General features: G+C 42.2%; 1 protein-coding gene across 3 annotated transcripts in view; it reads left to right on the top strand.

Moving 5' to 3' along the window:
- ZNF532 (zinc finger protein 532) overlaps positions 1–15,261 on the top strand; it is a 138,884-nt gene that overhangs the window by 86,196 nt on the left and 37,427 nt on the right. For all 3 annotated transcript variants that reach the window (XM_011971701.1, XM_011971702.1, XM_011971700.1), the window contains 2 exons: positions 3,250–3,426; positions 11,967–12,129. In XM_011971701.1, the coding sequence (XP_011827091.1) occupies positions 3,250–3,426; positions 11,967–12,129 (340 nt within the window). The remainder of the gene's footprint in view (positions 1–3,249; positions 3,427–11,966; positions 12,130–15,261) is intronic.

The following is a 15,261-nucleotide window of genomic DNA, read 5'->3' as shown; positions in this document are numbered from 1 at the left end:
CTGGGATGTTACTGAGTAAAACAGGATAATCAAAGGTGCCCCAGATCTGCAAAGTCCATGCAGAGTAATACTTTCGTTCTTGCCATCACGTTTTGAAACTATTATTAATAATGGATTCTGCGTTTAATAATAGAAAGCAGCTCTGCAGCACTTCCCAAGTGCTCTTCTTTGCACTGATGTCGAATTTTTCTCAAATGTTTAGTTTTTCTAATATAATGAAAGTAAACTTAGGTTGGTATGACTAAAAGAAGTATGACTTCTGCAATTTTAGCTATTGCTGCTGTCTTTCCTGAATTAAAACAGAAGCTCCACATGCAGGCTGAAAGTAATCAGCCCACTTGGGAAAAGACCATCCTTGCCCTTCTGTTCTTTTGCCCTACTCACAGAGTTGTTCAAATTTGGTATTTTGAATTGCATATTTCAAGTTGTTAACCAAAAATTTTGTGTTCAGTGTGGATTTTTTTCTCCCTGGACTTGAGGCTCTATGGGGCTGGTAAAAAATGATGTGTTGTGAAGTTTAGTTCATATTGACTGCTCCTTTAGAAGACAGGAACATTTTTAACCGTAATGCTTTTCCTCTGCTGCTTCATGTAATGGTCCATGTTCATGTTTAAGTGGGGCTTAGTACCCCTGTGGCCTTGTCATGTTTTCTGCTCCCTTTGGCTTTATAGTTACTCATTTTCAATATGTCTTTTCTTTAGCCAGAGGAGTCTAATGTGGCAGCATGGTTCCCACGCCTCACTTTGTCTCGTCTTGGTACAGTGTGCCTTGCTGTCTCTCCTCCTGCTCATGTTACATCTCCCAAATATTGATGGGTCATCCCTGGCTCGTGGTTAGCTTCGTAAAAGTTATATATTGGTAAAAGTCAAATATTTTTTCTGAATTTTCCTGCCTCTTGATACACTGGACTCTGTATCTAGAAAGGGGAATGGTTATAGGATTTTATACTGTAAACTTTTTTTTTTTAATTCAAAAAATAAAGAAAGTTTATTGCTATCCAGAACAGGACTTCAGGATATTACGTATTTCTTAGTAGACAGGATTTTTCATAGCATTAAGATACTGTGTGAGCCGTTCGAAGTCTGCCTTTCTTTGTCTTATTTACATCCCCCATTGGCCTCTGTTGCCCCCTGAAACTCCTCTTCTTCCTGTAGGCAGATGTTGTATGACTTTTTAAAATACCCTGCTTTCGTTTCTTACTTGTTAAAGAGGGTTTCCCTTGGCCTCCATGGCGTTCTCTGGGTTGAGTCACAGCCACTTCCTTTTGCTTCAAAAAATTCCATCTTTATTTTAGATACTTCCTTTTTATTTGCTGTACATTAAACCTTCCTCTCACTCCGAGTGACTTTAGGTTATTATTGCTTTTCTCTGTATTCCTTTTTGTCCTTCCTGGGTCTTTTGCCCTTTGAACACCACCATCTTTCTATCCTTCATGGGAAAATCTTCTGTTTATAGTTATGGTGTGGTGGGTCCTTCAGTTTCATTAATTACTTATCTACTTTTGTCTTACATAATCTTCCTCTTTCATGGGAGTTGTAGGCTTCTAGGTTTGGGAAGAACTAAAAATGATCTATTTTAACTCTTCTCATTTTACAAATGAGTAACTGGCTCAGAGAGGAGCATTAACCTGTTCAAGATAACCCAGTAAGTTAACCCAAAATGGTTTCAGTATGCTTGGGTGGCTCTATTGCCTGAAATACCAGTTTAAGTAGATAGGCTAGCGAGGCTTTCCTTTTATTCTCCTGTTGTTATTTAGTGTTTTAACATAGCTGTTGCTGAACATAATGCCTTAAGTCACTGGAAATGCTAATGCATTGGTTATGATTTTTAACAGAATGCTTGCAAAGCCTAAATAGAATGCATGCAATCCAGAACATGCCACTCCTGTGTAACTTTGGAAGCATCTCCATGATTCAGAAGGGAGGTTCTAAGAATAGAAGCATCTTAGATTGTCATAGACGTCTTTGGATACTTCCCCCTGGAAACCAGGCCTTGTCTGCAGTCTTTCTTCCCTGGGTAGTTTACATCCGGGAGCACGTATGTTCAGTTGTATTAGAAGTATATTTCTGGAGACTTTTGTACCTGCAGAGAGACCACTCTTAAATAGTTTTCAGGTGTGAACAAGGAAGACTTGGTCATCAAGTGGAGGTGTTATAAGTGTTGCTTAGAGTCTTTGTGTGAAAAAGAGGAGATAGAGGAGAAATGTATTTTAGTTTTAAAGTTTGTCTTCATTGGATTATATTTGAGCAAGTAATTAGCTAATTGTGAGATTATAAGCTAGAGAGACAATTTTTTTTTAAGAGATGCTGAATTTTCAGAGGTTTATAATTCATGCAATTTCTTAAACAAATGCAAGTGTACTTAAATGTATTTTCTAGGAGACAGAACACCTAGGTGGTTGACCTTCTCTATCCTGTGGACCACCATGAACCCTGCATACATTGACCACATCAGTGTGTACCAGGAAACAGTGGGCCGAGGCCTTGGAGCCAGAACTTCTTTGTTCTTCTCTGCCCCTGTGTTCATGGCATGTAGGTTTAGACACTGAAGATTTCTTCCATTAGAAATGCCATTTAGGTCCTGGGGATGGGTAGGAAACTCAGAGCCCAGGTGCCAGCATCCAGCATGTGGAGGCCTCTCCAAAAACAGTAGTCTGGAGACTTGACATCCATTCTTAAAAATGTTAATTAAAGATGCTCCAAAAATAGACTATTTGAGTTTCATTTTTCTTCTTCATGATCTTTTCTCTTAAACATATAAAAATAGGCTGGGCATGGTGGTTTACACCTATCATCCCAGCATTTTGGGAAGTTGAGGTGGGCGAATTACTTGAGGCTAGGAGTTTGAGACCAGCTTGGCCAACATAGCGAAACCCCATCTCTACTAAAAATACAAAAATTAGTTGGGCGTGGTGGTGCACACTTGTGATCCCAGCTACTTGGGAGGCTGAGGCATGAAAATTGCTTGAACCTGGGAGGTGGAGGTTGCAATGAGCCGGGATCACACCACTGCACTCCAGCCTGGGCGACAGAGCGAGACCTTGTCTCAAAAAAAAAAAAAAAAAAACACACACACAAAAAGCATAAAAAATTAAATTGATTTGTAATAGGAAAAAAAACTAAAATATACTTCCAAAGGGCCATTAAAAGCCTAAAAGGGCTATGAAAGTATGTTCATCTCACCCGGTTTTTGCAGTTACGCGTGTGTTATGGTCTTGTGCTAATGACCATGTGTTTATTTTTCTAACAGATGTGTGCATTGCAATGTTGTGTACTCTGATGTGGCTGCTCTGAAGTCTCACATTCAAGGTTCTCACTGTGAAGTCTTCTACAAGTGTCCTATTTGTCCAATGGCGTTTAAGTCTGCCCCAAGCACACATTCCCACGCCTACACACAGCATCCTGGCATCAAGATAGGAGAACCAAAGTAAGTCATACCGACTTTCGATTTTTACTCCACTGCTTTATTAGTAATTTAGAGGCGAGGTGTAGTAGTCGTTCTATTGAATAACATTTACCGAGATCTGAAAAATTACGCAGCTATGCCAATTTTGATGCTTTACGAAATACAGCTCAAAGCTCATCCAGATCTTTCTATTCTTTCCAGGTAAAGACATTGTCCAAAAATGTTACCTATTATTTATGCTCTTGTCACGAATTTTTGCTCAGCAAGTAAATTATTTATATATTTTTTTCTTAAGATGAATTTTTTTTTTTTTGGGGGGGGGACAGAGTCTTGCTCTGTTGCCCAGGCTGGAGTGCAGTGGTGTGATCTCGGCTCACTGCAACCTCCGTCTCCTGGGTTCAAGCGATTCTCCTGCCTCAGCCTTCTGAGTAGCTGGGACTACAGGTGCATGCCACCACATCCAGCTAATTTTTTGTATTGTTAGTAGAGACGGGGTTTTATCGTGTTAGCCAGGATGGTCTTGATATCCTGATCTCGTGATCCCCCCACCTCAGCCTCCCAAAGTGCTGGGATTACAGGCGTGAGACACCATGCCCAGCCTCTGAAGATGATATTTAACAACTCCTAGGAAAACTTTTTTAGAAACCCTCTCATCTTTAAATTTTTCCATAGTTCCTTTTTTATAGGGTACACTTTTGCTTAAAAGTAACATTTTTAAGATGAAAGCAACTTAAGACACTGGTTACTGAATTTAACTTCATAGCCAGTATAAGTCCCTGATTAGTAAAATTTTTTTTGCCTTAATCTTGCTCTTAATTTGATTGATTTTTGCTGTGTGGAGTCTTTAGTAATGAAGTGGTTCTTTGGCAAACAGGGGCTGGCTGCCTGCAGTAGGGGCAGCTTAGCAAAGAGGAGGGAGTGTAGGCACTGGAGCCAGTCGGAATCCTGCCACCCACTGGCTGGGTGACCTGGGGCCTGCACTGTCTCAGCCGCCATCTTCTCCCCCGTGAAGTGAGGGTCCTGCTTCAGTGAGAGAGATGACGTATTTAAAATGTGTAGCACGATAGTCCCTGTGTCTGGAGCACGGAGGGCTCTGTCAGCATTCGTTCGTTCCTTTGTGTCTTCACTCCCTCCTTGTGCACACAGCACTGGATTAATGCTCCTGATTATGCCCATTTTATTCCTGGATTAGTTATGGCAACATAGAGTTTGATCATTACAAGAAGCTAGATTTGCCGTCCAAATCTGTTGGTGTTTTTTTGCCCATATCTCCATAATTAAGGAAGTATTAGGGGGAAGATATGCAGGTATGCCATATTTTACACACACATACACACACACACCCACACACACACACACACACACACCTGGCTTTTGTTGAAACATTTAGTTTTGAGGAAACGTGATTGAATACTATAGAAGTAACTGCTTTATATATATAAACAAACTGTGTTGAAGTTAAATTTTATTTTAATAAGACCTTCATTCTGATCTTTGTGGGGTGATCCCAAAATGAAACACATTACACATTCAGGAATCCATACATGGCTTGATGGCCCTGAAGATGGGGATTAGTGAATTTTACTGTCTTCAGTTTTCAGGACAGTTAGACTTCTGGGTACTAATGCAGCCTTTCCCCTGGAGTGAATGTAGTTTTTATTTGGTTCTTTATTAAAATAAATAAAATTTAATTGTCAGAAATGTGTGTGACATCTGAAACAGTAGTTGTTACTCAGAATGTAAGGAAGCAAATGATTAAAATAGGCTAAAACCGTATTCTTCAAATTTGGCTATTGTATAGAAAGCAATTATTCCAGTGTTTTCTTTTCTTTCTCTCTTTTTTTTGAGATGAAGTCTCTTTCTAATCCAGGCTGGAGTGCGATCATGCCTCACTGCAGCCTCGACCTCCTGGGCTCAGGTGATCCTCCTGCCTCAGCCTTTCTAGTAGTTGGGACCACAGGTGCGCACGTGCACCACCACGCCTGGCTGATTTTTCAGTTTCCTGTAAAAGACGAGATCTTGCCGTGTTGCCCAGGCTTGTCTTGAACTCCTGGGCTCAAGCAGTCCTTCCAAAGTGCTGAGATTGCAGGTGCGAGCCACTGCACCCCGCCCCAGTATTTATTTTCTTCCTTTCCTTCTCTTTCCCTTTCCCTTTCCTTTCCTTCTCTTTTCTTTTCCCTCCCCTCCCCTCCTCTCCTGTTTCTTTCTTTCCTTCTTTCCTTCCTTCCCTCCTTCTTTCATTCCCTCCCTCCCTCCCTCCTTCCTTCCTTCTCGGAGTCTCTGTTGCCCAGGCTGGAGTACAGTGGCATAATCTCAGCTCACTGCAAGATCCGTCTCCCGGGTTCACACCATTCTCCTGCCTCAGCCTCCCGAGTAGCTGGGACTACAGGCGCCCGCCACCACGCCCGGCTAATTTTTTGTATTTTTGGTAGAGACGGAGTTTTACCATGTTAGCCAGGATGGTTTCGAACTCCTGACCTTGTGATCTGCCTGTCTCGGCCTCCCAAAATGGTGGGATTACAGGCGTGAGCCACTGCACCCGGCCCCTCCCTCCCTCCCCTCCCTCCCTCCCTTCCTTCCCTCCCCCCTTCCCTCCTTCCTTCCTTCCTTCCTTCCTTCCTTCCTTCCTTCCTTCCTTCCTTCCTTCCTCAGTTCTTTAACAAGTGCAAGCCTAAAAATAGGTGCTGTATTTTAAATTATAAAAATGAAACAAATTTATAGAAGTGGTTAACAAAACTCCAAAGCCAGTGAAAGATAAGTTAATCGCATGGATTCAGTGTGAGGGCTAGTCTGGCTGCCTGGAGCCCTCACCCGCAGCCTGGCTGTGGCAATGGGGGCTGCTGCACCAGCTCTGTTGGGCCTAGTAGGCCTGTACTGCAGTGTGCCCAAGATAACCCTCCCTCACCCCCTTTTCCAATTAAAGCTAAGGTAAAAGCTTTCATCCTGTGGCTGTTTGGCCTACATTTGACCCAAGATTTCTTCTGGCATTAAATCCATCTCTATCCTGTTTACGTTAGTCCAGAATGACTAAGTAGTCCCAGCTCAGGCACTGAAATCCCCCTGCAGTATTTGTTTAACAGGTGGTTATACAAATGACGTAAATTTATGCAAATGATTTGCATTAATTTTTTAAATGATCAGTGTTAAAATAACCTCTCACCCGTTTTTCTTAGAGAACATATGGATGTGTGAAAATATACCCGTGAAGTCCCATAGTCCCAGCATCCCAGTTCAAAAAGCATGGCACGCGATTTTTCTTTGATCTACTGTGTTTACTGTGTGCTGGGTACTGTTGCAAGCGCTTTGTTTCTTGTTTTCCAGTGGGTGGGCAGGCATAGTACCCTGCTGTTTAAAAGGAAACTTTGAGTACCCCTTAATCTTTTCTGGATAATTTGGGATCATTTTGAATGTCTATTACTGTATCTCTTTTTTTTTTTTTCTTTTTTTGAGATGGAGTCTCGCTGTGTTGCCAGGCTGTGGTGCAGTGGCGCAATCTTGGCTCGCTGCAACCTCCGACTCTCTGGTTCAAGCAATTCTCCTGCCTTAGCTTCCTGAGTAGCTAGGATTCCAGGCATGCGCCACCACGTCCAGCTAATTTTTGTATTTTTAGTAGAGATGAGGTTTCGCCATGTTGGCCAGGATGGTCTCGATCTCCTGAGCTTGTGATCCACCTGCCTCAGCCTCCCGAAGTGCTGGGATTATAGGTGTGAGCCACCACGCCTGGCCTGTATCTTATGGTAATGAAGTTTTGTGTCTGCTTCTATTTTTTCCTTGACTGCTGATTAACAGCAGTTTCTTTTGCTATGTCTTCCATTTATTGGCAATGTCTAAATGTATGTAAGTGGAGAAATGAGAACTTCAAAATAAGAATTGTATAAGAGACAGAGTTTTTGAACATGTTCCTAAGAAGTAGAACATGTTCCTAAGAAGTAAAACATGCAAAATTAGAATAGAGGCATGAGAGAGGAGTATGGAGTCAGAGGAAGCTGAATTTGAACCTTGACCCTGAAATCTATTTAACACCAAGTAGATTATCTAGTCTCACTAAGTACTGCTGTCCCATCTGTGAAATGGCAGCAGTGTCATCTACCTAACCGGGGCTGTGGGGATTAGGTATATGATGTGGAGGATGGTGCTTTGCCCCTAGCTGGATTCAATTGATGGTAATGTAGGAGGCTTATGGCAGCAATTTCAAAGCTTGGAGTCTTTTATTTGTTTGTTGTGACACCTGTTTGAAGTGTTTTGGAGAGTTTGTTGCTGTAAATTTGACCTCACTGACTATGGGTATTTGGTTTTAGCTTTTTATTCTTTTCTCTTTCTCCTTCCTTTCCCCTTCCTCCTCTCCTCCTCTCTCTCTCTCTTCCCTCTTCTCCCTCCCCTGCTGCCTTCGTTGTGGTGTAGTCACCCTGCTACTCACCCAGTCTTGCATTTAGGATTAGGTCCAGACTTCCAGGTTTGGCCTTCAAAGCCCTGCACAACTCTAAAGCACCCTCTGTCGCCACTCCCACACCCCTGGGAGCCCAGCCACACTGGGATTCTCACTGTTTCCCAGCAAACCGTGCCCAGTAGACCCCTGCCTTTGTGCAGACTGGTCTCTCTATCTTGAATGCCACCCCTCCTCTCTGCCTGGCAGCTGGTCTCCCTGGGGATTTTCCATTTTCGTTGGAGAGTTTGCTCCATCCTCAGATTCTGCTCCTAAAAGACATGTCTGTGAGGTTTGTCACATTTGGACTTCAAAAAAAAAAAATCAACTGCAGTTTTTAATGGATTTTATCCTACAAAAAAAGCTGGAAGAACATGGAGAGAACGCGTGCATCTTTTCCCCCCAGATTGCTCAGTTGTTAGCGTTGCAATCCTTGGTCTGTCTCCTTCCCTGCTTTGTATTTAGGAGGAAAGGGGAACCATGATGTAAATACTTTGGTGTGTTCTGGTCCCTTCCACAAAAGGAACTTGTGTAAATAACCTCCATGCAGCGGCCCCAGTCAGGAAGTCTGTTGATTATAATACAGTCCAGTTCGTTGACTTCATCCAGATTCCTCCCAGTTGTTAGACGTGTCTTTCTCCTCTCTGGTCCGAGATCTTATCTGGGTGTACATTTTGGATTTACTTGTGCTGCCTTATCAGTGTTCTTCCGTCTGAAGCAGTAGTTCAGTGTCCCCTGCTCTCATGTGTTTGGCCGTCTAAAAGGGGACCCAGGCCTCTCCTGTGGCTGACCCTCACTTGGGCTGTCACTGCGGTCTCATTGCTAGACTTGGGCATTTGCTCTTGGTGGCAGTGACTGGCCTGTGATGCCATGCTTTTCTCAAAGGATCACTGTGGGGGCAAGAGCGACGTCCACCTATCCTACAAGGTAGTGGTGATGCTGCCCTTCATCATCAAGGCAAGGCAGTGTCTGCCCGGTTTCTCCATTGTAAAGTCACCATTTTCCCTTTTATATCTGTTTGTATTTTGTTGGGAGGGATTCTAATATTACACCAACAACCAGCTCCTCAGTCTCCTCGGAATGATACCTACGTAAATAGATGGTCTCCTGTTTTACACTTTCTGTTATTAAGACAGCACATCCAAACAACAGAATCCCTCCCCAGAGGAATGTAGCATGAACAAAATGAGTTGTGGCGTTGCTTGTGAAATCATGATTTCTCAAAATGTGAAAATTGAGTTTTTGAGGTGGAGTCTCGCTCTGTCGCCCAGGCTGGAGTGCAGTGGCGTGATCTTGGCTCACTGCAAGCTCCGCCTTCCGGGTTCACGCCATTCTCCTACCTCTGCCTACTGAGTAGCTGGGACTACAGGCGCCCGCCACCACGCCTGGCTAATTTTTTTGTATTTTTAGTAGAGACGGGGTTTCACCACGTTAGCCAGGATGGTCTTGATCTCCTGACCTCGTGATCCGCCTGCCTCGACCTCCCAAAGTGCTGGGATTACAGGCGTGAGCCACTGCGTCCAGCTGAGTTTTGAGCAGTTTCTTAGCCTAGCTAGTAAACCTGAGTTCTTTTCTTGAAGCTCTCTTTTTTTTTTGAGATGGAGTCTCGCTCCGTCGCCAGGCTGGAGTATAGTGGTGTGGTCTCAGCTCACTGTAACCTCTGCCTTCTGGGTTCAAGCAATTCCCCTGCCTCAGCCTCCCGAGTAGCTGGTACTACAGGTGCACACCACCACGCCCGGCTGATTTTTTTTTATATTTTCATAGAGACGGGGTTTGACGATGTTGGCCAGGTTGGTCTCTATCTCCTGACCTGGTCAAAGTTCTGGGATTACAGGCATGAGCCACCGGGCCCGGCCAAGTCTATCCTTTTAAAAAAAATTGTCCTATGCCAACTACAGAGAAAACAGGAAATAGAGACAAACAAAGCAATAAAAATACATATACTATTTTCCAGCAGACATGACGACAATCCTATGCCTTCTCTTCCTTTTCTATGCCCTTTAAAAAATGTGATCACATCATACATTGTCTTGTTATCTTCTGTTTCAATTTGCGTGAAAATCTTTCCATGCCATTGGTATAGCTCTGTGACATAATTTTTTAAAATCTTCATATAGTTTTCTTTCTTTCTCTTTTCTTTTCTTTTCTTTCTTTCTTTCTTTTTTTTCTTTTGAGACATAGTCTTGCTCTATTGCCCAGGCTGGAGTACAGTGGCATGATCTCAGTTCACTGCAACCTCCACCTCCTGGGCCCAAGCACTTCTTGTGCCTCAGCCACCCAAGTAGCTGGGACTACAGGTGTGCGCTCCCACGCCTGGCTAATTTTTTGTATTTTTAGTGGAGATAGGGTTTCGCCCTGTTGCCCAAGCTGGTCTCAAACTCCTGAGCTCAGGCAATCCACCCGCCTCAGCTTCCCAAAGTGCTGGGATTACAGGCATGAGCCACCATGCCGGCCTAGTTTTCTGTTTAACCATTTATACTCTTGGGCATTTGGGCTGTTCACAATACTAACAGTTTCAAACAGGGAGAAAGTGAACATCTTTGTCACACCTGCTACAGTTAATGATGACACATGATGAGTGTACAACATTGTGCTGCAGTGTACGATCCTGAAAACCTCGTCTGCTCCTCAGCACCCCCGCCCCCAAGGGCACTTGTGCTCTGCAGTAAAGTAACATCTGAAGACCTTTAAAAAACAGGCCAATCCAGTTAAACTTATAAATCTTATGGGGGAAAAAGAGAAAAAAGTCACAGGAAGGGGAGCATCACACACCGGGTCCTATTGTGGGGAGGGGGGAGGGGGGAGGGATAGCATTAGGAGATATACCTAATGTAAATGACGAGTTAACGGGTGCAGCACACCAACATAGCACATGTATACATATGTAACAAACCTGCACGTTGTGCACATGTCCCCTAGAACTTAAAGTAGAATTAAAAAAAAAAGAGAGAGAGAAAAAAAGTTAAATCTGTAATTTTGGACAGAGAATTGCACAGTGAGGTTTGAAGCTATGTGGGCCCTGACAGAGGGAAGGCACGTGGTTTAGGAGGCATTCCTTTCTTCAACTTTGCCGTAGGAATACCAGGTAAAACCTCAACTTCTCTCTCCTCCTTTCTGACCCTCACATCCAGTCAGCTTTTCTCTGACCTTTTCCTAAGTGGCTGTTTAGAATTCTTTGTGCCCATTCTCACAGTTCTCCAGACAAAATACAGATGCCTATAGGCCCTCCCCTATGCGCCAGGGTGACCCAGAGCAGTGACTAAAAAATGGTGACCTGCTGCCATCAGAACTGTTCACAAATGACCGATCACATCCGTTGGAGGCAGAGGCCGGCGGCAGGGTAGACGCAGCCCTTTACCCTCCCCAGACGTCTCGTGCCCTCGTTTCAGTAGAGTGTGGATGGGCAGGAAGGATATTATGTTCAGAAGGTTCAGGTCTGCTGAATTCATTTGAGGAGGCTGCTTGTTAGTAACATATTAGTCATGGAAATAGTTTGTAGGAGACAAGTGAATGTTTTAAATCATTCAAAGCATAAGAAACATTCAAGCATTGTTGAAATAACAGTAGTATCGATTTTATTTTCTGTTTCTTGATTTTAGTGTATATTTGTTTACTAGCGTAGGGCTTCCTGTGTGAAGAACAGGTATAGAAATATTGACATTCAAGTGTAAAATTGCTACTGACTCTAAATGGAAACTTTGGAGTTGAGTAGTCCTATTTAGTTTATTAATCAGATTAACATTCTTTTCCAAGTTAGGGTATCATCATTGCCTGGTCTGATCTTAAAAAAAAAAAAACTTAAAAAAAAAAGCATGCTTTTGCTCTGTGTTAAAGTAACATGAAGACTTTGTGCAAACATGTGCCAGTTATAGATTTGTGAGTAGTAAAATGGTCATTAATTTAGATTTCTAAGTAAATGTAGCCAAATACATCTTTACTCGAAATGTTAAGGTTGATCTATGATTGAGTGATGCCAGTTGTCTTCAAAAGTTTGTTCAAAGCTAATTGTTGTTCTATTTATTGTGTTTGTGTGTTCTCAGTGTGCCTCTGCCTCCCGAGTTCTTTAGCTATAAAATAGCAGCTCCTTTGACTTAAAACAGGCTGACTGACATGATCTCGCTGCACTCTTCTGTTTTAGAATAATATATAAGTGTTCCATGTGCGACACTGTGTTCACCCTGCAAACCTTGCTGTATCGCCACTTTGACCAACACATTGAAAACCAGAAGGTGTCTGTTTTCAAGTGTCCAGACTGTTCTCTTTTATATGCACAGAAGCAACTTATGATGGACCATATCAAGGTGTGTGTGCGTCTAACCTCTCCTTTAAATGAATTGCAGATCCATTCACTGGTCATAAATCAAGGCTGAGCTGCAGGTGACTCTAAAGCACGCCTCACTGTCGAGGGAAGGGATGGATGCTGGTCGTTGTCAGTGAGCAACTTACGTGCTGTCATCGTGTGTTCACTTGACTGTGGGGTGCTTTTCATTCAGGAGTCCTGATCTGCCTACCAAAAGATTCGTGAAAAGGAACCAATGCCTGCCCTGATGTTAAGAGTAAAAAAGTACTAGGGTTTTTTTTTTCTTTCTTTTTCTTTTTCTTTTAATATGTGAAAATGATGACTGTGAAGTTTTCCTTTCCTTTCTTTTCTTTTTTTTTTTTTGAGAGAGAGTGAGTCTCCCTGTGTCTCCCAGGCTAGAATGCAGTGACACGATCTTGGCTCACTGCAACCTCTGCCTCCCAGGGTCAAGTGATTCTCCTGCCTCAGCCTCCCAAGTAGCTGGGATTACAGGTGTGCACCACCACACCCGACTAATTTTTGTAATTTTTGTATTTTTAGTTTCACCGTGTTGGCCAGGCTGATCTTGAACTCCTGACCTCAGGTGATCTGCCCGCCTTGGCATCCCAAAGTGCTGGGATTACAGGCATGAGCCACCACGCCCCGCCGAAGTTTTCCTTTTCTTGAGAATTCAGTATTGTATAATACTTAGAAACAGACAAGGGCTCTGATGAATTATGCTAATTCATACAAATATTGGTATATTTAGAAAAATGAAGGTTTTTTTCCCTTGAAATTATTTAAGCGGTTAGGTTTGCATTGTAATTAATGCCCCTAAACCTTTTAGTTTCTTTTTTTTTTTTTTCTTTTCTGTAAAGATTGCATTGTAAATGGACTGTTAGATATCTAGGATATAGTATGGTACCTGGCACCTAGTGGTGTTCAGTTAATGAAATGAATAAATATCCAGTGTGGTCTATTTTACTCTCCAACCCCCAAAAGGGGCACAGAAATCTATTTATAGCCTTTTAAGCTTACTAAGTCCAGTGCTTAGTTCTAGCTGCTTAACTGTCCACTGTAATATGTTAAGCATTTTTTTTTTCCTTGTGTGATTAGGAGATAATATCCATTGGCTTTCAGAGATTAAAATGACTTACTTTTTAAACAGAGAAACAAGAGACCCCATATTATCAGGAACTCAATCTCTTTCTTTTAGTTTTGCTCTTTTAAAAATATATTATACAGGCTGGGCACAGTGGGTCACACCTGTAATCCCAGTATTTTGGGAGGCCACGGTAGGTGGATCACTTGAGGCCAACATGGTGAAACCCCATCTCTACTAGAAATACAAAAATCAGCTGGATGTGGTGGTACATGCCTGTAATCCTCGCTACTTGGGAGGCCGAGGCAGGAGAATCACTTGAACTCAGGAGGCAGAGATCGCAGTGAGCCGAGACTGTGCCACTGTACTCCAGCCTGGGTGATAGAACAAGACTCCGTCTCAAAAACAAACAAAAAATTATACAAAAAAGTTCAGTTTGAAGAGCAAGTAAAGTCCCTGAATTATTCTGGTCTCATGTCGGCTAAATGCCTGGATTATGAATCCTTGACATTTGCTGTATTGAACATATGTGAGTTCATGTACAGTAATTGCTTAATGCAAATGAACATCTTGGAGATTGTCTCCTTCTAGGCAAGGTGAAGATAGTGGTGGTGATGGCATTACTCAGGTGAATAAAATGCATGGGAGATGCCTTTCATCATTCTCACTTGAAGTACAGTAAAATCCTCTTAAGATACTTTAACTATTTTAGCTAAAATCACATAATTATTTTGATAGTAAATATCTATTTAATGAAACATCAAGAAGAATTTAAAATTGCTTTGAAAAATTTAGGGATGTTGGAATTAGACCAAAATATTTTAACATACTATATGTGTGCCCACAACAAAAAAAGAAATGAGCAGTTGCTTCTTAAGAGGCTTGTAAGGCATTTGCTTTCTGGAACTCATCTTTGCATCTGGAAGTCGGGTCATCAACTTTGTGGTTAGGGTCTTCCTTGTGTTAATAGTGAATTTGGAGGAATACAAGGTTACAAGAAATAGAAACTGAAGAGGAGTGGTAAAATGCTGTGGCCACAAGGAGGAAATAATTGTTTTTATTAATCTGAACCTATGCAAGACACATGATATGAAAACAGTGGGAATAATCACTTATGTTCTCATTTCATGTATGTTCTATGCATTTAAAAATATCCTGCATTTATATGTTTGGGGATGGGTAAGCATAGTTTTAAAGACATATTGGTGTGTGTTTTTTTTGTTTTTGTTTTTTTTTTAATTTTTAAGATGATCTATTTAGCTCTTTTTATTTATTTACATTGCCTGTGCCTGTTCTGTGCAGTTTTTCATGAGGAAGGAAGAGGAAGTAGAACAGGCACAAGTTTTCTCCACATACATATTCACTTAAAGATGGGGCCTTATTTGCCCAGTTAATCCAATTTGTGTCATTTTCTTCTCCTACCAAAATATAAACTTATTTACTTTGTAGGACCTCCATGTTGCCATTTGTATTTAAAGTAAACTTTCAAGTTACAAACATTCGTTCAAATTAATTATTGTTATAGGAGCTAAGGAAAAATCCATTTGAAAAGAAATAAGTTGTTTCTTTATTTTAAAATGACAATATGAATGAATGAATGAATGAGGCAGGTCTTGCGATGTTGCCCAGGCTGAATGTCTGGTCTCAAGTGGTTTTCCCACCTGACCTTCCAGAGCATCGAAATTATAGGTGTGAGCCACCATTCCCAGGTATTTGCTTTTCAGAGTCTTTTTTTTTTTTTTTTTTAAGGTAAGGTCTCACTCTGTTGCCCAGGTTGGAGTGCAGTGGCATGATTAGGGCTCAAGGCAGCCTCCACATCCTGGGCTCAGGTGATCCTCCAACCTCAGCCTCCCAAATAGCTGGGACTACAGGCATGTGCCACCATGCCTGGCCAGTTTTTGTATTTTGTATTTTTTGTAGAGACAGGGTTTCACTGTGTTGCCCAGGCTGGTCTCAAACTCCTGGGTTCAAGTGATCCTCCAGCCTTGGCCTTCTGAAGTACTGGGATTTACAGGCCTGAGCCACTGCACCTGGCCTTAATAGTCTTTTTTT

The sequence above is a fragment of the Mandrillus leucophaeus genome, unplaced genomic scaffold (genome assembly GCF_000951045.1).
Source record: "Mandrillus leucophaeus isolate KB7577 unplaced genomic scaffold, Mleu.le_1.0 Scaffold124, whole genome shotgun sequence".
Lineage (NCBI taxonomy): Eukaryota > Metazoa > Chordata > Mammalia > Primates > Cercopithecidae > Mandrillus > Mandrillus leucophaeus.
Note: the sequence above shows the minus strand (reverse complement) of the source record. Positions and strands in the feature narration are given on the sequence as shown.